The sequence below is a fragment of the Artemia franciscana genome, chromosome 20, assembly GCF_032884065.1.
Source record: "Artemia franciscana chromosome 20, ASM3288406v1, whole genome shotgun sequence".
In the NCBI taxonomy this organism is placed as follows: domain Eukaryota; kingdom Metazoa; phylum Arthropoda; class Branchiopoda; order Anostraca; family Artemiidae; genus Artemia; species Artemia franciscana.
The window spans coordinates 199,573-227,258 of NC_088882.1; the positions used below are offsets into that span (position 1 = coordinate 199,573).

General features: G+C 33.5%; 1 protein-coding gene and 1 long non-coding RNA gene across 2 annotated transcripts in view; one reads left to right on the plus strand and one right to left on the minus strand.

The window, feature by feature from the left end:
* The first annotated feature begins 329 nt into the window (after positions 1-329).
* LOC136040240 (uncharacterized) lies at positions 330-11,449 on the plus strand. Its single transcript, XR_010620649.1, has 3 exons — positions 330-449; positions 6,550-6,664; positions 11,368-11,449. It is a non-coding gene; the product is annotated as an uncharacterized LOC136040240 (long non-coding RNA).
* Positions 11,450-16,522: 5,073 nt separating this feature from the next.
* Positions 16,523-27,686, minus strand: part of LOC136040238 (uncharacterized) — a 218,125-nt gene continuing 206,961 nt past the window's right edge. Inside the window, 2 exon segments of the mRNA XM_065724447.1 lie at positions 16,523-22,742; positions 22,745-27,111. Of these exon segments, the coding sequence (XP_065580519.1) occupies positions 20,256-22,742; positions 22,745-26,686 (6,429 nt within the window). The 5' untranslated portion in view covers positions 26,687-27,111 and the 3' untranslated portion in view covers positions 16,523-20,255.

The window sequence follows — 27,686 nt, forward strand, 5'->3', positions numbered from 1 at the left end:
CCACTTAATGATTTAACGGTTAGAAGCTAAACTAAATGGAAAAGAACGAACAAACGTACAGCTTACGAATAGAATGTTTGTGTAAAACCTCCTAAACTCGTTGAAACGACTAACAACTAAAGACTTAAAATCTAGTTAACGATTTAACGGTTAAAACCTAAACTACATGTAAAAGAGCAATCGAACATACAATTAATTATTCTGTTGCTGCAAAATAACAGAGTGGCCCAAACAAGGTCAAGTGAAAGTTCAAACAAGGTCGAAAAATATATATATATTGGTTCCTGTAAGCATATGATAGCGACAAGTCCGTCACAAAATATGGGCGAAGTGCAAATAAAACGAGGGATTGTTACCAAAAGTACTATGTGAACGGATTGATTCACTTAAGACTGTAGTCGGATATCTACATTGTTGGATCTTTCTACACCAGCTATTACGGAGAGAGGGTCAGTAAATTTTTATTAATTCACATTGCAGCCTTTATAATGCATGCCTCAGTCAATTTTTTATTTTTGTTTTTTCATGAGAGGTTGTTCAGACTGATCTGTCGAGAGATCACTACAGGGTAGGTGACCTAAAAGTCCCATTTGATGTTAACACGCGTTTGAGGTAATTAAAAAAAGACGTTTGCTAAGCTTTTGTGTTAAGCCTAAAGGAAAACTATTCACATAATTACCATTTGAAGCTGATTCAGAAATGGTAACTGTTATTTCAAGTAATCCTGATCATAAAGGTTTATGGCGAATACAAATTTATAAAAATTTCGAAAAATAGCCTGGAATTGCTAAAAAATTATGTAGGTTCGAAACGAAAACCACACATTGAATTCTTCGAGATAGGATATCTCGATAATATTCGAGATAGGACCTTAAGACGTAACAAGCATCTGAACACCGGATATTTGGAATGTCAAAGGATATTCATCTTCGTATTTGGGATTTATCGGGTAAGCCTACTTCGTCCCCTTTGAAGATTTTATCTTTGGACAATTTTATCGTCTAATCAGGATAGATTGAATAAAATATTGCATAATGAAATAAATTACATGAGATATATTGAGATATAAATCTATTAAGAAAAGAAAACAAACATTATTCGCCATTCGCCTGCCAAGAAAGGCAATAAAGTTAGATAAAAGTTAGATAAAAGCGTTAAAATAGAGTACTAGTTGTGTATTATGCTTTTGCTCGAACTGAAGCTTATGTTTATTTTCAACAAAATTTGTCTTGTTGCAAAAAAAATCATTTTTTAAATATTTTTTGAATTGACAAACTAGGGATGGTTAACTGAGCAAACACCCCTCCCCAACTTATCAGAAAAATGGTCCAAAGTTAAACCACTTGCCAGTGGTGTCAATTGGGAGGCAGGGTGATGTGTGTCCGCAAAGTTCCCCGTCCTAGATTAAATAAATACATTTTTTGAGTTGGGGGGGGGAAGGGGTATTTACATTGAAAAAATTTAAAGAAACTAGAAAATCCTCCCCTAAATTTAAAAATTCGTTTTGCCAATCCCTAAATTTTCACGAATTGACGCTACTGCTAATTAAAAAGGTGGGGGGATTAGAAATATCAGTGAGAAGACCAAATTTTGGTGCTCTTCTGCAAAAACTATCTCTGGAAATACACAAAAACAGCTGAACTCACGTATTCTTTGGCGTTACAGATATTTAACGTTTGGCGATATTTAACGAATTATCTCTGGAAATACGCAAAAAACAGCTGAACTCACGTATTCTTTAGCGTTACAGATATTTTGCGTTTGGCAATTGTGCGCTAGTGCCAACTTGATAAATTCGGCAGAAAAAGCAAGCAATCAGAATATATTACCTTATTTGTTTTCAAGTACAACTTCAAGTACAATTTATTCAATTAGAATTTAAGTAGCCCTAAGCTTAAAATAAACCCTGTTTTCTTCGTGGGGACCCTTTGGCAGTGGATACACCCCCATTGAAACTGTAGAAACACACCATATTAGACTAAAGCAATCTGAAGAAAATTATTGGAGAAAGTCTTTTATAAATAATAATTTATTTATAACCCACAAAGTACATTAAACTGTGGAGTAAACACACAAAAAAATAAAAAACAAGACAAAAAACATAACAACATAAGTAGCATAGCAGCATAACAACATACAACATAAATAAATTACCTCCATTCAAAAAATGGCCAAAGAGGGTCAAAAACACCGATCATTTGCCGAGTTTTAAGACATATATCCTTAGATAAATGTTTCAGTCGCGAGGGCGCATCAACGATGTCAAGTTTAGAGACGACTGTATGATTCCGATACCACCGAGGCAGACGCAGCAAATACTTGCAATACTTAAATATCCTGAGCGTATTTTCTTTGTATCCTTCTTGCAAAGGAGGAAAGCAAAACCAGAAAGATAAAAAACAGCAGGGGCACAAAAACTAGAATAAAGACGGCATGGTCCATTTCGGTTATACCGACCACGATTTGGTGAAATTTTAATGTATCCAACCCGCATACTTTTCAGCACGCTGGACGTAATAGTGGAGCAAGTAGACGATAGTGACGTGGAAAAAGAGAGACTCAACCATTTAATTCTTGCTGAACATGGTATAGTTGAAGAACCATGGCCTCTTGTATTAAGTTTAATAATAAAATCAAGTTGTCACCGAATTTTGCGAACCTATTCAAACTAATTTCCTTCCGTTATAAGTGCTAACAATATAATGATTGTTTCCCTAAGAACTCACGGTAAACAAATTTATAAATAGGGATTAAAACGTTTAAGAGGTGTGTTTAGAGAGAAAAGTTAGACAAGGTCAATTAAGACAGCAACAACACCTAGTTTCTGGCCCTAGAAGAGAGTAATCTCACAACTGGTAACAGCGGTACTCCAAGTTTGTTGCAACTTTTGTTTAAGTGGGGGAAGATAAATAAATCTACAAAATTTTGGTCAAATTTAGTCCTCTATCCCTTTAAAAGTTGTGTGTTCTGTTTGTTCAGTCTCTGACCTAGAAGCAAAGGAAGGGTTTGAAACATTGTCCATTTTAGGATACATTTTAACACTATTTACCATCCTAGAATTTTCTCCCTAGTTAAGTACTCTTGTACCCTAGGTTAATCATCTTTTAAACTGTGATATCAAACCTCTAACGTTTAGGGTTAATTTAAATTTAGTTATTGAAGTAATTCTTACACAACTTATAAACTAATTCTTTGTAGTTTTCATAATTCTTTAAGATTTAAAACATTTCCTAAGCTAAGAACCCATAAAGAAAGAACCATAATGAGTTCTAGTAAAAATTGGATCAGATAACTAGAAATTTTCTAGAAAAAGCTAAAGAAAAAAGATTAGACCAGAATGCACAGTCTTTAATAAGAGAATAGGCGCTTTAGAAGAGCCATATAGTGACAGCCCTATAGCAAGTGGACTTCAAATTTGTTCGTAGAACAAGCACCCCCCCCCCATCTCGTTACTAACATACCCAAAGAAAATTCAATCTTTGATTACAACTTTTAATCAAATCCAAAGGAGTTTGGAAAAGAGTGATCCTGCTATGATTAATCAAACTTCTGAACTAGTACATCAGTTCTACTCCCTAATTAGGGGAAAGGCACTTGACTATGCACAAAATTCTCCTGGTGTAGCAGCAGACGTCATAATTATTGGTATTTTTAAAAGCGGTATGCTTACTTCGATCGGAAGGAGAGCAATACAATAAGCTAAATTAACGGATGATAAAGATTAACTATAAGTGCTTGCAAAAATTTCTGAACTTGTCGATTTAATGTATTGAGACTACTTGGACATGTCTTTGGGAGCAGCGGTGGTTGAATCGGGTTGCAAGACTTCCCTCGGAGAACAAAGAGCTAGCTCCAGAGTACAATTCAAAAACACAGGAAATTGTAATTGCACCCTAAAGAAATGTCTTAACTGTGGAAAACCTGGATATTTTAAAATATATTGCCGGAACCCTCCAATTTGTACAAAATGTGAAAATACAGCCATCTTACAACATATTGCTGGCAAATGTCAGCGTGTATAATATACCAGAAATTTGGACATTATGCAGACAAAATTATATATCCGATCCCCATTGAAAAAAGATAAGTCTTTTAAGACCCAGAAGAGATAAGTTGCAAGCCTGAAAATAAAGTCAAGAAACCTGCTTCGAATTGAAATGAATATGTTTGCTTTTTTGCGTTACCTGGAAATAAAATTGAGTTGAGTTCTTTTTCCGTTTATGTGGAATTCTGAAACAGCAGACCATATTTTTGTTAAATGTTTTTTTGATAGTGTGTATCAAAGGATTTTATTAAAGAAGAGATATTTCTGAAATTTCAAGAAACTGTTCGTTGACACCTTAAACCCTCTATTTGAACCGTGAAATCTTTGAGTGGGGACACTCTACCATTAGTAAGGTAAATAAATGTAGCATTTTGCATTTCAGATGAGACAAATCGTAAGGAAAGAATATTTTAGAAATTTTTAGTCTTCTCAGATTTGAAATTTGATGTTATTATTGTATATAGTGTTTTAAACAATTTAGATTCTACATTAAATATGCGGAATAATAAAATTTATTTACCAAACCCTAATAACCAAGAAGTGAATTCCTGTGCGTTTTGTGCTGACGAAGTTATGGGTCGGGGCATGACATATATAGCAAAGCAAACCTGTATCCAAGTTTATTGTTTTAAAATAATTTAGGTCAAATTATCAAGCCTTTCGGAGCCTTTTTTCACTTATGGAGACACCCTAATGTTTACCCCAAATGTTGAAAACCAATTACACATTTCCCAGTTGATATTTGAAAGCTATAATAACTCAGCAAAATAGTTTATTTTAACACTAGTGATGAACGCCTTAGATACAACCCTTTAGATAAAACCTGAAAAATACAACCCTTTTACCAGAATGGTCAATAGAAAATACTGCTGAAGCCTTTTCTGTAGAGGGTGATAGAATAATATGGGAAAATCATGAATTTTTGAAAAGAATAAAGACGGGCCATTTAAGCCCAGAAAAAAAAATGTAGAAGAACTTTTGTTAAAACTGAAGTGAACTTTTGCTGCTGGACGTTATGACATAGAACAAAGTGACCTCCGCAGATACAAAGTAAAAATAGAACCAAACATAGCTATTAAATGCATTAAGTAATTACCCTCCCCCTTTTTCATTAAACAATGTTTACAGAAACATATAAATGAAATAATAAGAATAGGAATAATTGAAAAAAGGCGGCCAGACTAAACTGCTACTATTTTGCATTTGACTTTTCAAATCGTGGATCCATTTACTAGCTGAAATACAAACAGAAAATATTCGGTCTTTCCAACTCTATTAATGCTGCCACAAAAAATCCACGCCCCTAAAGTCTTTGTTTTTAGTCTGCACCTGTGAAAAGTTGGGAAATAAGGAAAATTGGTGGTGTGTGCTTAATAAATTAAGGAAAAAAAATCTTAAGAAATAGGCCCTTGATCCATTACAGATAATTTCTTATGTCTCTCTCAGATACTTAACACAAATTTTACAAAAAAAAATATACAAATGATACTAATATAAATTAATAAATAAACTTAAAACAAGTAAAGCTTAAATTGAAATGGAAATCAAGCTTAAAACGAACAAAATCTTTTGCTATTCAAGCGTAAATAAAACTGAAAACAAACAGAAATCTAATAAACAATAATAGTACACAAAAATACCCTAGGTACTAATGTAAATGAATAAATAAATCTTAAGACGAGCCAAATTTGAGGTGAATACTCAAATCAAACTTGAGACAAACAAAAATTCCTAAAAAGAAGATTTTGGGCATTGCCTCCTTTTCTTACTGTAAAAGTCTAAAAACAACTGCGTCATCAAAGCTTTACTGAAAATTAAATATATTTTTTTTTTTACTGAAAGTAAGGAGCAACGTTAAAATTTAAAACGCTAGGGTAAAGCTTTTTGTTTCATTTATTCAAGAATGGTTCCTGAATCACAAACCCCTTTGATTAGAATAACAGGATATTTTTAAATATCTTAAATAAAACCTCAGAATAAAGAGTGGAGCATTGAAAACAGGGTGACCCCCCTTATATACCTCAAGATTTCTGTTCGATTTGAGTTTTATTGTTTCTCGTTACTTTCAGTTGAAAACACTTTTATTATTATTTAATTTCTGATGTTTTTCAAATAATGGTGGGAAATCTGGCTCTCATTCCATGAAATTTTCTCTTTCCAAATGAAAATACCTCCATGAAAATATCTTCCCATGTAACCAACCCCCGCATAAAAAAAATCTCCCCTGAAAAATGTCTGTATAATTCCCAATAACCAATTCTATGCGTAAGCAATGTGTGATGTTCCTAGCTTTCATGCACTTTAGGGAGTCAAGTATTCCCACAAATATAGCTATTTAAATTTTGACTATGCTGAAAACTGGCTATCTCAAAATCTTGATCGGGCAGCCTAGGGGAAATAATGAGTGTAGGATGGGGCTAGCTACCCTCCAATACTTTTGATCACTTAAAAAGGACACTAGAAATTTGATTTCCGATCAGTTGAGCTTTCTCTCAATCTTCTAGGATCACTGATTCGATACAATCGCCCAATGGAAAACAACCGTGATCCTTCGAGGAAAATGCAAAATTCAACAATTTCTTACATAGGAGCTTGAAGCCTCTACAATAAAATTTCCAGGTATGCTGAATTCAATGGTGTCCTTTTCCATAAGATTACTTGAAGTTTTGGGGGCGTTTCTTCCCTTTTTCAAAAATTAGACAAATTTTTTCAGCCTTTTAACTTCTAAAGGGTAATATTAAATTTGATAAATTGTGCATATTTTAGATAAGCAACAAAATTGATTCTTTTGATGTATCTATTCTTGTCAAGACTTTGTTCGTTACCACGAACTGCTTGACTATATGTGCGCTGAACAGTCTTGGAGAGTACAAAAAAAATCAAAGTGATTACTTGATATATAATGGTGTTAACTATTGAAAGATTATCAGTTCAAGATTTTATTTCACTTTTATTTTTATTTTCATTTCAAATGCTGCACTAGCTGTAAAAGAAAATATTTGTAATATAAATCATTTTAAGTGAAGCAGCGATGACACAGAATGTTTTAGACCTTTTCAGTTAGGGAGGGGAGCAGCATCCTAACTATTGTTTGTAGTAAAACTGTATTTGTCTTGAACAGTCTTGGAAATGAATAATGAAATTAAACTGAATAATTTGTATATAAGGATATTAAATACTGAAAGCTCAAGAGTACAAAATTTAATTTGACTGTAATTTTTGTGCCTTTTCTTAATATTGTAATAAGCAAAAAAAAGAACATTTTTCTTGTAATTTGTTTTCAGTAAAGCGCTAATAACGCAGCAAGTTTTACGCTTCTGCAGTACAACTATGTGGAATAGTTGTACTGCAACTATATGTAATACTGAACTATATGTAAAGTGGGGAGGAAATTGGGAGGAATAATCATATTAATGTCGGGATGTGAAGGAGAAACTTTTATTCATTATGTGGAATTCTGAAACAGCAGACCACATTTTTGTTAAATGTTTTCTCGATAGTGCGTATCAAAGGATTTTATTAAATAATACATATTTCAGAAATTTCCAGAAACTGTTCGTAGACATCTTAAACCCTCTTTTCGAACTTCGAACTGTGAAATCTTTAAATGGGGATCCTTTACCATTAGTAAGGTAAATAAATGTTGCATTCTGCATTTCAGATGAGACAAATCGTAAGGAAAGAATATTTTAGAAATTTTTAGTCTTCTCGGATTTGAAATTTGATGTTATTATTGGATATAATGTTTTAAACAATTTAGATTGTACATTAAATATGCGGAAAAATAAAATTTATTTACCAAACCCTAATAACCAAATAATGAATTCCTGTGCGTTTTGTGATGTCGAAGTTTTGGGTCGGGGCATGGCATATATAGCAAAGCAGCCCTGTATCCAAGCTTATAGTTTTAAAACAATTCAGGTCAAATAATCAAGCTTTTTGGAGGCTTTTGTCGCTTATGGAGACACCGTAATGACTACCCCAAATGTTGAAAAGCCAATTACACATTTTCCCGTTCCTATGTGAAACCTATGATAACTAAGTAAAAATTGTTTATTTTAACACTAGTAATGGACGTCTTAGCCTACCATGGAGTAAAACTATTGGTTCAAATGATAATAATAATTTTTTTCTTACCCACTTACAAAAGGGAAAAAGTGGAGTACAAGGAGAAAAAAGAAAGAACTACAAATAAAATAAAATATAAGAAAAATAAATTACAATTTGGCAACAGAGGCGGATAAGATGATATTTAGGACCAAGAAGTATTGGTTCTTCGTTAAATAATGTTGAACTTAGTTTTTCCACTGCGAGAACAATATTCGATGCCTGATATTTACTAATTAGCCTTTGGTTCCAAAATGATCATAGTAAATAAAGCAAGAGCTTACAATCCCGATAGTAATCCGTCTTGATCCTCTTTACAGCACCTTTATTCAGAAGCATATAAAAACCAGCACAAAAAAACACAGAATGGTCGCAGAAACTCGATTAGACCTTTGTAAGTGCTTGTCGCCGGAAATGTCCACAATTTCAGAGTACCCCAGTTTAAGCTTAAATTGAATATCCCGAATTTTCTGAAAACAAAAATAGCTTAAAGAATTGCAAACAGAAACCCCAAGCCATCGAAAAGAAGTGACTTGTGATACAGAAAAAGAACTGCAATCTAAAAGCTGAGACGAACTAACCCCATTAAATATAATATATTTATATACATTTAGCAATAATCCAATTCTTGCAAATGCATCAGCGACAGATCTGACAAAACGAGCTAAACCGGCCTCATTTCAGCTAATAAGAAGCATGTCGTCAGTATTAGGTAAGAATGATATGTCTGTGAAATCTATAAAACAAGAACTATTATACCAGACAAATAAGCATTGAAGATATGAGGGGAGAGACCCCCCCCCCTTCCTAATTCTACACTTGACTGGTATATTCCCTTCCGAATCCTACACTTGACTGGTATATTCCCTGGCTTTTCCTGATATTCCTGGCCATTCCCTGACTTTAATCTTAAATAAGAATGTGAATACCCAAACTTAAAACCAGAATCACAGACGCATTCAAACCAAGTTGACTAAGAGCATACAAAGCTTGAACATGGCGAACACTATCGAATGCTTTAGATATGGAGTGTCTTTGCAATACTTTTGAGGACCAGAGTATCTGGCTCATTTATAGTAGGTACTAGGACAGTTAGCAATTAGATGTTCAGGAGACTGACATTCGTTACAGAATCTCGGGATTTTCTTTAATTCATAGACATGGATCAGTTCAGATTCAATTTTCAACCCCAGTCGAAGAGCAATAATAAAAGAACCTTGATCACCAAAAAACAATCTTGATACCAGGAATTTACAATCTGGGTGGCTTCAGATGCTCCAGAACAGATCTTGAATAGAGATTAAACAAACGAGTCACCAATCTCTGTTGCGAATCCGTAGAACTTCCTTTCCAGAACCTTCACATCCGATCCACGCAAAACCGATAGAGCTGAATCACAAAACCCACTTGCCACAACGCTGTCAATATTCACTATTATTCTGTCTTGAGAGGTACGAATACTGTCAACACATTCATGTCCGGTAATTTTATCAATCACAGCTTTTCGTTTCCACGGAGTGTCAAGATCATGCGGTGTCTTCATGATAACGATTATCGCTTGATTTGTTACAACTGAAATAGAAGCAGCACCATTTCCTGGTAATCCTAGGAAGTGGAAATCATTAGGAGTAACCTTTTTTTAATTTGCAGCAAGGTATGTTGAGGAGTATTAACATAAGCCGAGAATAGGCTACTGCAGGCAAACACAGAACCTCTGTGGGGGAATGTATCACCAAAACAGGAATAATAGGAAAAGACTCAATTTTATTTTCTGAAACTGTTCAAGTATGTCCTTCAGGTGATTCATTAGAGCATTTGGTCCGTGTGTTTAGGACAAGCATCCGTAATCAACAGCTTTTCCTCCAGCAGCTTCTTCCCCTTCGTAATATCAGCCAGCTCAAAAAAGTCAACAGCCGATTTCAAAATAAATGCATCTTCTATTTCTCTCTAAAAACTATACTGAAGAAAGTTCAGAACGGGGGAAAAAACTGATCATTCCTAAGGTTCAAGATAAAAGCCCATTTTCCTTGCACATTCGTAAATCCAAACCAGTAATGAAAGAGACAAAAGGAAAAAGATCAGATGGCAATTTTCTCTCTGGATGTTTATCACAGTCAATTCACTGATTTTTTGGGAGTCGATTGATATCAAGTTCACACAAAATTAAATGCTTTTGCCGATAAAAGAGATATGATTGCAAAAGGAAAGCTAAACACTTGAACGGACCAGCGTTACTGATTGACTGAATTGAATGAATGAAGGAACCTAGGAACAAGGGAAGTTTAAGGACCCCTTCAACTATTCCTCACAATTTACAGGTAACTTAATACTGGCGGGTACAATAGGTCGCTTGCGGCAGGTTACTTCCCTCTTTTACTTTTTCCCAGTACGGTTCTTAATGATATGAAATTAAAAATTTTTTACGGTCGCTGAAATGATTCGAATTTAACCTGTGAATTAATGTAAGTTTAAAATCCCAAAAAAAAATTTCACTCTGAATCTAGGTCAAGTTGAACCATAACAAATATTATGAAATAACAATTGAATTAGCAAAGGTCACTGAATTAATTCGATTTCACAGCACTTAATTAATACAGGTCCAAAGGAGGCCTTAAAACCCAAAAAATCCAAAGAGGTATTTGCACTCTGAAGACTAAATCAAAACAGAAATGAAGAAATTTAGTAAATGAGACTAAACGAAGATATGAGGTAATAAAAAATAATTATTTATAAAACACAACCCTTTTACCAGTAGGGTTACTAGAAAATACTGCTGAAGCCTATTGCACTTTCTGGCTGAATGGCCAAGAAACGGAGATCAGCACCGCCGGTAGGGACTGTAAAGTCTAATACCGTATCCTGTACCTTGTTTTAAGCCCTTTTAATAGAGGAGGATAGAATAATATGAGAAAAACATGAATTTTTGAAAAGAATTAAGACGGGCCATTTAAGCCTAGAAAGAAAACAAATTGTAGAAGAACTTTTGTTAAAACTGAAACGAGCTTTTGCAGCGGGACTTTATGACATAGTTCAAAGTGACCTCCCTGGATGAAAAGTAAAAATAGAACCAAACATACCTATTAAATGTTTTAAGCAATCTCCCTCACTGTTTTTAATTAAAGAATGTTTACAGAAACATATTAATGAAATTATAAGAGTAGGAATAATTGAAAAGAGCCGGCCAGACTATACTGCTACCATTTTTTTTTTTTTAGAAGCCAGCCCAAGATGGGAAGATTCCAACCAACAATTTGTGTGATGAAACTAATGGGCGATTTTTTATAGATTTGATTGCAATAAATAAAGCTATAAGATTCACAATGAGGCATCTGGAGAATTTCCGAAGTTAATTTCTGATCTTTCTAAGCAAACAAATCTTATTTTAACAAGGTGGCCGCTGTAAATTAGCTGTAGAAAACAAAAAATATTTAAGTTTTTCAAATAAGGGAATTTTTTATGTGTTTAAACGCGTAACACAAGGATCAGTTTTTTGAAGTCATGTCTTTGTTGAATTCTTAAGCCAGGTATATGGGCCGGAATTTTCCTTAGTTTTGTTTAGTTATGTAGATGACTTAACAATATATACTTCTGGGACCTAGCAGGAACATTTAAAACATATTGACTAACCTTACAACAGGCTATAAATCTATTCTCAGACTCAATCTTGACAAGTCCCAATTTTTTCAGGTCGTTTTCTACGGGTCTCTACGAGGGGAGTAAAACCAAAGACCCAAAAATTGGAAGCCATAGAAAACTTTAGAACCACCAACTGACGTCACAGGAATTCAATCATTTCTAGGCTAAACAGGCTATTACCGAGGATTTTACCATAACTATGTAAAATTACCCAAATATTTAATCTGTGTAACCTCAATGAGTACTCTTTTTATCTTTGATCTAGAATTAATCAAAGCTTTTGTGAAGCGAAAGATAGAATTTTGATTTCCCGATGGTATGTTTTAGAATTTCCAGATAACAACAAATAATTTTATCTTGTCACGGACTTATCGGAAAATAGCATTGTCTAATTTTTAATGAAAAAATGTAAAAAAGAAAAACTGGTTGGTTTCGAATAGTGAGAACTTATTTTAGGGATCCAAGTTACGCAGCTTTGAGGTGTGATAACCGCAACAGGGAACTTTTTGCCTTGTTGTAAAGTTTAAAAATTTTCTTAATGGGGTATTTATGGGATACAAGAGCACACATTTTTGGGTGAAGTCAAGATGATACGAATCGGTCCAAAAACGTGTGGAATCGAAGGTGGGACGGTTTTGGGGGGGAGTAAAACTGGATCCTGTGGAAGAAAAGTTATGGTGGTGGAACTTGTGAAGACCAGCATTTGGGAAGGAATTGCTGGCCGGGAGAATTGGGATGGGTGCTAAACAGCCATGGATCCTGATATCGAGAGGAGTGAACCGCAGGATACTGAAATCTTCAAGATTTGACGTTTTGGGTAGAACTTAAACCAACAAAGATCCAGAAGCCTTGAATTTCGAAAAAGCAGGGAATCCCTTTTTAGTAAGAGGGTTGAGAGATATCCGTGTGGTCTTTGTGGATGCTTTGTTATACACTATAGATGATTCAGATGAAAGAAACCAGATGCATCAATTTAAAATCATTCCAACTAAATAATTAGTAGACTAGTGGTTAATTAGTGATTCCACTAATTAGTGGAATTATTAGCTTAATGCTTACGATCCTTTTTCTACAAGCCCTTATGGGGATTGCAAAAACTTTGAATAATTCAAAACAATGTTATGGTTTTCAAAATTCGCACGGCCAGGTTGAAGAAGCAGTACAGTATTGTGATCTCTGTTTAAGAAGAAATAAAATTAGTGCTGTTTACCCTACTCTTACAGAAAATATTTTCCCCCGCCATCCCTTTTATAATTGGTCAACGGACACCACGAGAAAATTGTAACTTTGCGCAAATGGTGATCAATACATAATTATTGCGTTAGAACATTTCAGTATATAGTCAGTAGTAGCACCAGAAAAATACCATAGGTCAGAATTGGGGACCTATATCCCCGATATAGTCAAAATGTCAAAATTTGGGGATATGCATTTTCTCTCAACAGATAAATCATCATGTTTCACAAGTAAAACCTTCAATGGAATGGCCAAAACATTAGGATTTAAAATCCTACACTTATCCCCTAAAAGGTCACAATCAAATGGGATGACCAAAAATAGACTAAAATGTGTGAAAAGAATACTTACTCACTACCATGATGAAACTCATGGGACAGATGTAAGGATCATCAAAGTTGAATTCAGAACTCAAATAATTAAAAACAACAATGTATGGCTAGGATAAGGATTTTTGGGGGGAAACATTAAATGAAAAGGGACTTCGGGTGACAACTGAGTCTGTTTTCAGCCCTTTTTTGCTTTTCACCGTTTTTGTATACACCTACTTTTTCCTGTTCTATCTTATATTCATCAGTTATCAGCGAACAAATGTTGCTATTTTTTCAACAAAAAAATGAAATATCAGCTAGTTAGACATACCCGTGACAGAGGGTGTATACTGAATATCGATTTTATGTCAAAAGTTTGCTTAATCGAGTGAAAGTGTCTTTAAAGTTTTTGAAAATCCACACAAGAGCTGAAACGAGAAACCTGGATTATTTTTATGATTCCATGCTATCATTAGATCTGAAAAATGGCTCCGCTTCTTTGCTGAATATGTGTTTTTTTTTCTTCTTGAGGTTCAAAAAAAGAGAAAATCAGACAAAATTTGTTTTTTTAATTTAGTAGGCAACTTCTTTTCATTCTTTCTAAGTAATTTATGCGTCTGGGATGGCTGTAATGTTGCTATGAGTCTGGATATATCAATTTTGTTTTGTTTTGGGTAGATGTCACTTGTATCGTCGGGCTAGCAAAAGATTTTACCACAGTTAAGCCTTCATTTGTGGGCGAAAGTTGTTTCTTCATGGTGAAATGATATTGACTTATGTATCTTATTTGTTCTATTTTGGAGTAATAGAATCACTCCTGTTGAAGTCATCACTGTGCCAGAAACTAACTTTATATCGTCATAATGCCATCTAACTGGACTACGCTACCTGTATTTTTATTAATGCAAGAAGTCAATGATTCTGGATCGTCCATCAGTGGAAACAGATGGGCACGAAGGAAGCTTAGATTCTGGGCAGGGAAAAATGAGAGGATAAGGCGTACGGAGTGTGCTATTTTGGTACTAGTGACAAACTGCGACAACTCTCCTACACCAAAATAAGTGTTTGTGAGAAACGTGGCGAAAATCGAGATATCCAGAACGCCCAAAATACTGAGTCTGAAGAGATTTTACCAAACCACTGTGGGACCCATTCAGGACAGCCCGCCTGTTCTTCAGCCGATATTGCCCCATAGGCCCACCATGTATAACTTCCTCTGGGCTAACTGTTGATCCTTTTTCAACAAGATGGAAGACTTCGATGTCCTGTTCCGTAGCAGCAACATAGCTGTTGCTACTGTGATGGAAATTTAGAACTTCGATGAAACTACAGGGCGGATTAATGGATACAACTCATTTCTAAGCACTCGAAATAGTTGAGGTGAAAATAGGCTCGGTGGTGGTGTAGGAATCCATTTGAGGAAAGACACTTCGTGTAAGCTCCTACCTGAACTCACAAATCCAGATATTTATGCTACATGGATATAGTGCAAATCGCTGGCTTGTGTCGTCGTCTTTCATGCCTGATAACGGCATCAGTATATTTCCCTGAAAAGTCAAAAAGCAGACGTGACCTAATTTTTTTTACCTCCAAACAACGATTGATACACTTAGAAGCCGATATAGCAGTCCTGCTTTTATAATTTCTGGTGAATTTAACCAGCCAAAGAAAGTTTGGCTAGCCTCCAGTCTTTCTCTTAATTGGATTGTGAACGTTTTCACTCACTCGTCTGGCAGTACACTCGATCTGATTCTTACAAACAGTGAAGACCTATACCCACCCCCAACATCACTTGGACCAGTTGGCTTGTCTGATCACCACACCCTATGTCTCAAAGCCAAGAGTTGGGCAAGAAAACCTAAGCTCTCACGGATCATTACCAGACCAATAACTGACTCTGCAGTACGTGAATATGGCCACTGGATTGCCAAATATGACTTCCCTGAGGTTTCAACGGATGTTTTCTTGAGCAAAGGGTGTGTGCTTTCATTGAAAAAAGTGTACTCCAAGCACCTTGGGATATTTTCAATAAAGACTGTGGTTAAAAACGAATACGAAAAGCCATAAATTACGCCCACTATTAAGGCCCTGATCCGTGAATACAGCTTCCGTTACTCGAGTGACAAGGGAAATCAAGGATTGCCGAAATGAAACTTAATAGGTAACAAGACCAGAACTGCAAAACACAAGTATGGTCGAGAAAAAGTTGATCCTTTGCTCAACACTGAACCTGCAAAATCGCCTCACTTCGTTAAAGCAATGAGTGGAAATGTTCCGAGAACTAGTGTCAAGATATCTGACGATAATGGGCGAATACTTGGGTCTAGTGACGTTAACGCATTTCTCACCTCCATTTGTACCACTTTTTTAGCCGTTACCCTCCAGGAGAAAGCCTCAATTCTTGATGATTGGCCCAACAAATATACAATAATTCTCAGTGAACTTCAGGTGTATAGTGAAATCAGGAAAATAAAGGCAAACGTCTCTCCTTTCCCACTTAAAATCCCTGCAAAGCTCATATCTAAATTTGCTTTGTTCCTAGCTTTACCACTCCAAGTTTCTTTTAAACCAGTGCTTTGCATCTGGGAGATTCCCTAGATAGTTGAAAAAGGTCCACATCCATGTAGTTCCGAAAGCTAACCCGCCCAAGTCATGTAATGAATTAAGACCAATCTTCCTAACACCATGCGTAGCAAAAGGGATAGAATTGCTTAAATTGTGGTGGCTACTAGAGCTAGTAAGACAGAGTATCTACAAATACCTATATGGTGGACTCCCAAAATATGAGACGTCTGTATACCTAGTCAGAATGTACGATCAGATCCTGAAACGGCTAAAAAAGCAAGGCTGTTTTATCGACATAGCAGTCATCAGCTTTCGTAAAGCTTTTGATATCCTATCACACCTAGTTGCCTGCCAAAACCCAAAACGAATGGATGCTAAAAACCAAACACTAGCCATTGTGCTCGATTTTTTGTCTGAAAAATTTTAACTACATTTATGTAGTTTTTTTTTATTATGATTACTAATTTAGGATAGCCTTAGGAATGTTTATGTAGTTCATCTCTACGCGTTAGCAAATTTTAAATTCTTCCGTAGTGTAGTTCTTCATATCTGTAGCAGTTTATATTTTTGTTTATTATCTAAATAAGAGTCAAAACAGTCAAAATAAAAGTCAAAACAGTCAAACATAGATAAGACTTTGTTTACAGACTTTATTAATACAATAGGTAAAGGTATTTTGCATGGATATTTCTTATACAGTCACCACACCAAATTATACACAAGTAAACCCATTACAAACAATATACAGAACATCTATAGAGAATATAAATAATGTTATTTTAAACAAAAACTGCAAATAAACAATATTTTATATCTCTAAAAAAAAAGGTTATAAAATATATTACATTAGCTTTAGTTTGGAAATGTTAATGAAAACATACTTAAATTTAAATGTACTTAGTATTAAACCTCATATTGATAATTACAAAAAATATTTACTCATTTGAGCATGTATTTTTTGCTCATTTCAAAGTCAAAGTCAAATCATTTCAAAGACAATAAAATAAAAACGTGTAAAAGTGGTAGAGCCAGTAAGATTGAATGTAAAAGAAAAGTAAAATCACTAAAAATGAAAAAAAAAGTAAAACAAGAAAATTAAACAGTAAAAAGGCAAAAAAAACAAAAAAGCACGGTATTTAAGCAATATCAAATATGCAATATGTAAGAAAAAATAACTATAAGACAATTAAGAACTGGAGTACTGGTACAATTAAGAAATGGAGTACTTAAACATTGTCCAGTCACATGACAAAGAAAAATTTTCAAATGCATTTTAGAATTTGGATTAAACCAGCTACTATGAAAAAAAGCTAATCCAGAAAAAGAGACAAAATTTTAGTTATAATTTTTTACTATAGCAAATACAACTAAAGAATTTTTCTTTCAAAATTTAGATTAAAATCAACGGTCTTGCAATAATTTGATCCAATGATTGGGATAAAGTTGTTTATAATCGCTCATCAGAAATAAATACATTTTTTGTACTATAAATGTGACAAATGAAGCACTTGTTTATAGTAACTGGCTCAAAAGCATGTAATACCATCAAGGAGCCGAATTACGTATTTTGTCCAGAAGGTCAAATTTGGCCAGGAATATAAACAGTATCAAAGGCACAACATGAATGAAAAACTATGAGGAACACTTAAATATCTCCTGTTCATGTGTATAAGAAAAATATACTCAAAAATTATTTCTAAATATGGGTTAAACAAGCTAGCATAAAAAACAAAAGCTTAAATGTTGACTAAAACTTTAGTTATTAACTTTAGTTATATTTTAATTACAATTAACAAACTTACAAGTTTTTATTTAGTCTAATGAATTGGATAAAGCTATTTAAAATAGTTCATCAAAAACTAAATACGAGATACCATACTCCTGCTCTAAAGCTACTGTGACCTTAATAGACCCGCAAAAACAGTTATCTCTTCACTCTCTGCAAAAAAGTACTTTTTTTAGGCCAATCAGTTTGGACTTTGTTTGGAATCGTAATTGCTCTATTTTCGATAATATTAACTAATTGGAGAAACACTTGTGGCTGATGGTATCTTCCGGTATTCCAAATATTTTTTTTGAATTTTGTAGTAGTTCTGAGTCAGGTATATTATAAAATATTCAGGAAATTTTGATAGAACTATAGAAATGGATCAGCAATATAATAATTTTCATAGATTGTTATAAGATATCATGATAGGTTTTCCCATTCACTGCCTTTTTGACGACTAAATCGTATTCCTGACATAGCTTTAGCAACATTTACTTTTTTTATGCATGTCAGCATCATCATCCTTATTACAGGTATAGTTCTCTCAGTTTTTTTGCTTGTCAGTTTTTAGGTACTTGTATGATATAGCCCCAACCACTGAAGAAATTTATCCGTTGACGCATTTTAGAATCGGTTTTATTGTTAGTTTGTTTCAACTTATCGTGAAGCAAGACCAAGAGAATTGACGGAATAGATAGGAAATACATAATTTGGGCTATATTGGAAGTAAATTATATTAAAGTACTTGTTTTTGAGGTTGGTTGGAATTAAATAAGTTAGAAAAGAATTCTTACTTAATAATATGCAGAATAATTGTACCTAACACTTTAGGCATGTATATCCGCTATACTTTATTCTACTCCTCGCAATTTTTGAGCCAATATAAAGCCCAAATTTATTTCTTAAGTGTTATATTTTTATCATACTTAGGTATGTTCATTAGGAAGGATCGTCAGAATAAAAGGTTGTACTTAGATGAAGAATGTTAGGTAAGAGCGATATCATAAAAGTATACTTTTCTTTTGCTTGTTTGTTTTGAATCATGCTTTGTTTGCTTTTTTTGCTTAAAAAATACTCAAATTCATCAAATTTATTAAATTTGCTGAGGAATAAAAACAAGAAGTAGAATTTTGAGATTAAATTCTCAATTCTTAAAATAGAATCTGTATTCATATTTGATTCTTTCTTAATATTATTTGCATTTTACTTAGCAAATTCGTTTATTTATTAGTTATGGCAATTAGAAATAATGGTAGTTGATTATTACAAAAATCTGCTATAATTAAGACCTCAGATTTTCTTGCTTAAAGCTTATTGATGGATTTAATATTAACTTTTTTATATAACTAAAGAGCTCATCAATTAACTTCAGCAGGTTAGCTTTTCGATCCTTAAAAAGATGAGTAGGTAGTTATCCTTTTTTGTTCGTAATGTCCCAAGTTGTACCGTGCGTTAATTAGATTTTATATATTCTAAACAGCTAATTTTAGCAGCTGTGTGAATTTATTGTAGTACCACTAAGAGTACTCTTAGCATTAATCAAGGCGTTTAATTTGTCAGGACTGATATGCTCCATCAAAACGTTAATAATTTTTTGTAACATTTGGAAGTAATAATTTGTAAGTTAGGTATGTAGATTGTATTTTTATCCACAATATGAATATAAATAAAAATGAAACTACTACACCAATGTCTACATTTGCTTTTTGAGGTGAATTTTTTGAAATGACGTTATGTCATATCCCAAATAAACAATCGTTGTTCAAGCGCGCCTCTGTTGGTTACCTGCTTTGTCATAAGCGTTTGGCAAATTGACTTGAAAACGTCAATCAAGTATAAAATAATGCTCGATCAAATACTTTAAATAGTTGGATATCAAATTTAACTTTATAGAAAACTATGGAAAATATCCCAGTATACCATCAATGTTTGTTTTTAATCAGAGTGAAACTTGTTTCCATTTTGTTAGGAACTTCACTGAACATTTATCTGTAGTTCCGCCGCGCCCCAAGATAACCCTATTATTGTGTCTTTCTTTTTTTCTTTTCTCATATCTCAATATGCATATCTCTCATTCGCAGTATCTAAGTCTTTCCAGTAAACAGTGAGATGGAACAGCTCACTTCCATAAATATCTTTGTATTTGGGTTCGGCTCAATGTTTTAAAAGACACTAAATAGTTTTCATATCGTATAAACTAGCAGCAATTTTATTTCTTTTTGATATGCTCCAGCAAAACATCAGTATTTTTTGTGTAGCATTTAGAAGTAGCAGCGTGAAAAGATTATTGCACTAGCTGCTTGATTGATATATTATTATATTATTACTATTATATACTGTAAGATTATTATAATAACAGGTGCTTGATTAACACTAGCTTTATTTTTCAGCAATATATTCGAAATATCTAAGTCTTCACAGTAAACAGTGAGAAGCAACAGTTAACTTCCATAAATATCTCTATATTTTGGGTCGGCCCAATGTTTTAAAATACACTAAATAATTTTTATGTCGTATATACTAGCAGCATTTTTTTATTCCTTTCTGTGGATATAGGAGAACCCTTAATGGTTCTTACCTTATAGCTTCAATCTAAAATTTCTAACTTTTTCAAAATATCCAAGGTGACGGGGTCATTTGGTCCAAAAGTAGCTTCAATTTTATCAAAACATTCTCTGTAGACTTTTAGCGCGCTAGTCCATTTTCCTTGAGCAAAAAACGTGTTTCCTATTTTATACTGAGTATTCAAAGTATCTCGATGATTTTTTGGTAAAACCTTTCTTCTAATACTTAAGACCTCTTGGTAATTATTTAAAGCTTCACGGTATTTCTCCTGCGCGAACAGTACTTCTGCAATGATATTTAATGTTGTCAAGGTTTCTTCACCTGGATAATTATTTCTTTTTTCCAATTTTTTATTCAATATTTTTAAGGCCTCTTCCAATTTTCCTAGTTTCCATAATACCAATCCTATAATATATTCTACATCAAGAGTGCGAAAATGATCTGGACCTAAATTTTTATTACATTTCTCAAAAACTATCATACTAGTACTCATCGCTTCTTCATATTTTCCTAGCTCATATAATAGGAATGCCATTCGAAACTGAGTATCTAAAGTATCTGAATGATTTAACCCTAGTATCTCTTTTTGTTCCTGGTGGACTTCTTGATAAATATCCAAAGCTTTTTCTTTTTTCCCCTGTCTATGTAATACTAAGGCGATGAGGCTTCTTGTGCTTAAAGTATCTCTACTATTCAAACCCAGAATTACACTTTGTTTCTGAACAACATCTTCAAGCATAGTTAACGCTTCTTGGCACATTCCTTGATTAAAAAGTAATTTGGCTATTTCTATCTGAATATCTAATGTACCAGGATTTTCTGATCCTAGAATTTCTTTTCTTTTCTCAAATATTTGTTTCAACTGTTCGACTTCAGGAAAATTACATTGTATTGCGGCAGTTACTAATGTTTGGTTATCTCTGTTACGAGCTCTCATCACTGCTTTCACTGTACTAATATCCTTTATCTTGTGTAGTTTTTTAATAACTTCAGAATCATAATCCTTAACTTTTTCAAATGATTCACTTATTAATTTAAATAATCGAGCTATATTTCTATCAACAGAGAAGTCTGAGGGTGTTTTGCCGCTGTCAGATGCGGCATTATATACTGCACCATAAGACAATAGGCATTTTACAATTTCTATTTGTGAAAATTTGGCTGCATAATGTAAGGGAGTATATTTTTTGTTACCAACCACATTGGGATTGGCCTTATTCTGTAAAAGTGTTTTCACAATTTCTTCATAGCCTTTCCACGCTGCATAATGTAATGACGTAAGACCGCCGATATTTTTTTCAAATATTTTTACATCAACTATGGCTCCTTCTTTTATAAAATACTCAACTTCTGATGGGCGATTACGTTTTACAGATTTAATTAACTCTTCAGTTGATGCTAGTAAAATGATAATATCTATGTTGTTAGTCAGTTCTATAGGTTTTCTATTGTGCTTACTAATGGCACTATAACTTGAACCATTTTTTAATAATACTTCAACAATTTCTTTATAACCATAAAAAGCAGCTCCATGTAGAGGGCTTTGGACAGAAATATCGTTTGCGTTGACGTCAGCACCTTTTGCTATCAAATACTTAACAACTTCTAATTGATTTGCATCTACAGCATAGTGTAATAATGTCCGATTTTCTGCATCAGAGACATCAATACGTAATCCTTTACTCAGAAAAAATTCTACAGTATCTATATGACCGCTTTTAGCAGCAACATGTATTGGTTTTCTCCCATCGTTTGTTTTAGCATTGACGTTTGAACCTTCACTCACAAGATATTTTACAATTTCTAAGTTGTTATACTTTGAAGCTATATGCAGTGCCGTCCATTCATCGTTACATTTAGCATTTATATCAACTTTATCATGATGCAGGAGCACTTTCACCACTTTAAAACGGCTGTGATCAACTGCCAACTCTAAAGGTGTTACCCCCTCATTGTTCTTAATAGTGGGGTTGGCTCCATTGCTCAGTAGGACTCTTACAACATTCGTGTGACCAGCTAATGCGGCTATATGAAGTGGAGTGCGTTCTTCAGTATCAAAATCATCAATATTAGCATTTTTCTCTATCAAACCTTTAGTCGCTTCCTCATGGCCGTATTGTGCTGCCAAATATAGTGGTGTAAAGCCTAGAGTAGTAATAGCATTAACAGTGGCTCCACTTACTATAAGAAGATTTATTATATCTGTATAACCTTTTACAGCAGCAAAGTGTAACGGAGCAAGAGGATTATCTTCAGGATGTAGGATTTTACTAGGATTTACTTCAATAGGATTAATAGGATTTACTTTTTCTTTTGTTTTCAACTCTATCACCACACTAGGTATACCACAATTTGCATTAACATTAGCTCCATTTGCGATAAGAACTTCAACAATTTCCTTGTGGTTCTGCTTAATTGCAGAAATCAATGGTGTTGCGTTGTTACACTTTATATTAACATTAGTCCCATTTGCGACAAGAATTTCCACAATTTCTTTATGACATAAATCAATAGCGGAATGTAACGGTGTATTTTCTGTACTTTCAGTAAAAAAAAATTATTAACTTTAGCTTTATTTTTTATTAAAAGGTGAACAGCCTCTTTATGACCTCCTAAGACAGCTGCATCCATTGGTGCAATTCCACATTTAACTTTAGCATTTACGTCAGCTTTGTTTTCTATTAGACTAACAATGGCATTTGAATTTCCATTGCTAGCAGCTACATGTAATGGTGTCATTCCATCATTAGTCCTAGCATTTACTTCAGCTTTATTTTTCAAAAAAAGATCAATGACATCTTTGGAAGCGCTCTTCGCAGCAAAATGCAGTACTGTTCTACCGTCATGGCAACAAACTCGAACATCAGCTTTACTAATTATCAAGAGTTCAACAATATCTCGATGACCATTCCATGCAGCATAAATTAATGGTGTTATATTATCATTGGATTTAGCATTTATTTCTGCTCCTTGTTCTATCAAAAGTTTTGCAATTGGCTTGTGGCCAGTCCATGCTGCATAATGTAATGGCGTGTCATTATTTGTATCTCTAGCACAAATATTAACCCCAAATTCAAGCAGGGCAGCAACTATTCTGACTTGACCGCTTGAAACTGCAAAATGCAGTGGAGTTTCACCAGATACAGTGGAAACAATGGCATTTGCATTATTTTGTAGTAAAATCGATACAATTTTCTCATATCCATGTTTTGCTGCACAGTGTAAAGGAGTATTATTATTTTTTTCAACAGCGTTTACATTAGCTCCATTCTCAAGTAAAACTTTGACTATCTGCTCCTGATGATTTTCTGCTGCATGATGTAATGATGTACAACATTGGATATCCACCGCATTTACATTTGCTCCGTTTTGAATTAAAACTTTCACTACTTTAAGATGACCACTAAATGCGGCGAAAAGTAACGGCGTAAAAGCTCTGCCACTTTTAGCATTAATGTCTGCATTACTTTTAATTAAATAATCTACTAGCCCCAAATGACCTCTTTTAGCAGATATATCCAATGACGTCAAGCCATCCATAGTCTCATTATTGTCAACATTTGTTTCTTTTCTTAGCAAAATCCTAACAACATCAATTTGATTGTTAGCTACTGCATAGTGTAATGGTGAATTACCACCATTATCTATGATATCAGTCTTAGCATTTTTTTTCAGTAAAGCTTCAACAGCGCCTTTGTGACCATTTTTAGCTGCAAGATGTAGTGCTGTTCTACCATTGTTGTCTGGATCATCAAAATTTACTTCTGTTTCCCTTAAAAAGAATTCCACAATATTTTCCCTTCCATTTGCAGCAGCAATATGAAGTGCACTTTGACCATTTACATTTTTGATATTTACTCCTATCTTTTGACCAGTGATATATTTTATAACTTCAAGACCAGGTCCATAAGCAGCAAAATGCAATGCTGTCGATGAGTTAATACTTCTAGCATTAATGTCTGCTCCTTTTCTGAGACAGCTCTTTAAGTGTTCAAGATTTCCTTCCTTCAACGCTAAGAACATTGTTTCTTGATTTGTAATAATAGTCAGATTTTGATCAAATTTATTTTTCAGTTTTGGAGGATTGTCTTTTATCGACTTGCTATATCTTATGTTACTTTTTCCTCTATCGTCTGTAATAAGTTTTTTAGCGATCAAAATAACTGTTAATAAGGGATCAGATGACATCAGATCAATTATATCATTATAGTGGGCTAAATGATTCCGCAAACACTTTCCAGTTAATAAAGGAGTTTTTTCACCTGAAAAAAATAAATTGTTTTCAAGATGATTTTCTGATCTAGTTAAAATAGACAAAATATCAAGAACAAGCATTTCCATGACTCCTTGTAACTTTTTATCTCTTTTGTAGGAAGGGAGCTTTTCTGTTAAGTTACCACATAATTCATTTTTTCTTAAAATACTTTTCAGTTCAGACAACTTAAGTTCCAGTAAATTATTATATTTTTCTTCAGTTATATTGTAATCCTTCCTTTGTTTATATTTATTTATAAATAAAATTTTATCATTCAGTTCATTTCTTAATTCTTCAACCCATTTAATATCACTTGTTCCACAGTTGGCTGCATTATAAATCAGATATGCAAATTTTTCTACTTCACTTTTCTTTTCTTCTGGTGTTCTCAACAGAGCACTGCGACAAATTTTCATTGATAGTAGGAAAATTTCCTTAAGATTATGCGAGTCTATTTGGAAAGGAATATTGTTTAGTATTTCCTTAGCATAAGACTTCAGTCCTTCAACATCAGTAAGGTCAAACAGAATTTTGTTCAAATTAATAAATAGGCTCTTCAATATTATAATCGCCCTAGAAGAATCAGTTCTGGTTTTTGTTGATTTCATTTTCGCAAGATTAATAATAATGTCTATTTCATCGAAAAGTCGTTTTTCATGATTCGTCTTGTCAGCTATAGCATACCTTAATTGTTGAACAAGATTTTCGAGCTTGTCATCTTCCATCAGCTTTAAACTTTCTCCAGTCATTTCATTTAATTCCATGTTGCTAAACATTCCAGAAACTTCTCTTAGATCATCCAGACTTTTACAACTGGAAATTTTATCTAGCAGTTTTCTGATAATTCGCATTTTACTGTTGTGAAGAATATCAGTAATTACATCATTAATTCTTTTAAGATCATTTTGAATCCCCTCAAAAAAAATGTCGTCTGTATTTTCCTCAATCTCTATTCTCTTTGAGAGCGAGTAGGTATGTGACAGGGAATTACGTAAATCTATGATGACTTTTCTAGTGTTTCTTGGTAATGATTGAAGAATAAGCTCACTTGTTGTAGTAGATAACTTAGGAGATTCGAGAGTATTTTTTAAATGTTCACCAGTAACTTGTAAGACCCTAGAAATAATTAATTTCCCTTCCCGTTGTTTAAGATAAACAGATGATGCTAATTTTATAGTATCACTGATTTTCTGCAAAGAATGAATATCTCTAATTTGTTGATAATCGCTATACAGTTCTCCGAATTCAGGAGAATTGCTAACGATCTCTGTGACAACTTGCCCTCGATTTAAGTTTGGGAGTTTAATAAGTTTTTCGATATTAACGGATACTAAATTATCTTTTTCCTCTTTAAGTTTCTCAGCAAAATATTTTAGGTGATTAAGTATTTTATTTCTATTCAGTGTGACATTACAGTACAAATTAATTTCTTGATGTTTTATTTGAGAGGAAATAAAAGTGATTAAACAAAATTCTATTTCTTCCCAAGGCAGTTTATTGTAGGTACATTTCAACTGTCGCTTTAATATATTTATATTTTGTGTAATAAACTTTGCTATAAATAAAAACTTACCATCTATTTCTTCTCCGTTGCAGTACTCTGTTCTTAACACACTTATATTTTGAAGTAATAACTCAATCCTCTCTCTTATACTATTGATATTACTCTTCATATTTTTATCTTGTTCAAAAGAGTTAAAGCTAAAACGGAAGTCTATTAACTTGTCCTCAACAAAAATTTTTATCTCATCTGATAATACAACATTCTTAAGTTTTAATTCTTCGTAAGCTTGAGAAAGAATTTCATTAAGTTCCATCAGATGCACAGCAAAGTAATTGCCTGGCCATTTATTAATGAGTGTGTCTAGAAGCTCCACATTACCAGATCGTAAAGCGTAATAGAAGGCATTGTGGCAGGCTTCATCCTCATCACTTGGCAATATCACAGTTTCTCTTGTGCCATAATATAAGTTACTCAGAATTTTACCATTACTGCTAAGTAGATATTTCAGAATGTTTACCCTATTATTTTCACAAGCTAATATAATTAAATTGGTGCCCTCAACAGAGTTGTCAGCATTGATTAGCTCCCTCGTTCTTTTTAGGTCTCCTTGACGAACAGCATCAACTAAACGGTAGTTTTTGTGAAGCATTTTTACTCTAGTCACGACTTCAGCTGGCAGAATATTCACTTCCATTAATTTAATAAGACTACTGTCCTTGAATTGAATTGTCTTTTTACCTTTAATTTCGCTGATAATAGTTGGGATTATGACCTGTTTCAACCTTATCACTTGGAAATTTTGTGGTTTCTCTTATAAATAGAGAGGAATTATTATGAATTTTACCATTACGCCAAAGTAGGTATTCAAAAATGTCCACTTTATTATGTTCACAAGCTAAAATAACTAAATTCGTACTCTCAACAGTATTTTTATCATTGATTAGCTCCTTTGTTCTTTCTAGGTCTCCTTTACGAACAGTATCAAATAAACAGTAGTTTTTGCGAAGAATTGTTATTCTAGTCCGTGGCCTCAGCTTTCAGAATATTCACTTCTAATTTAATAAGACTACTGTCCTTGAATTGAATCTTCTTCATACGATTAATTTCGTCTGAAATCCTCTAGAAAGAAAAACCGAGTGCATAATATATAAATACATTGAAAAACTACAATAATTCCAATGTTTTATCATTGCACACATTTAATGCATGCAATTTTGCCTGTGCTAGTAGATTTTATCAAATTATTCAACATTTAAGAAAAGACATGCGCTTCATTGCTGATTTAAAATCAGTAATTGCTCTACCAGCCAAACAAAGTGAATCAGGAGATAGGTATGTGAGAAACACCAACCATTGGTCAGCATGAGAAAAAGATCTTAAAGTTTTAAAATTTAGAATATAGACAAATTATTCAAAATTTTTTAAATCGAAAATTAAACAAAATTTAAACAACTAATGAACATTGAATTTTATCATTTGTCATCATTCTGAATTTCGAATAAGCCATAAATTTGATAGCTGATTTGAAATCGAGAACGGTTATTCAACATTTTCAAACAAATAAAGTTGTAACGTTTATTACCTTTATACCATTAGCTCCAAAAATAAAAGTCAATTTTGATGATATTGCAACAATTAGTAAGGTTTTAACATTTAAAATGTAGACTGATTATTCAGAATTTTCCAAATATGAA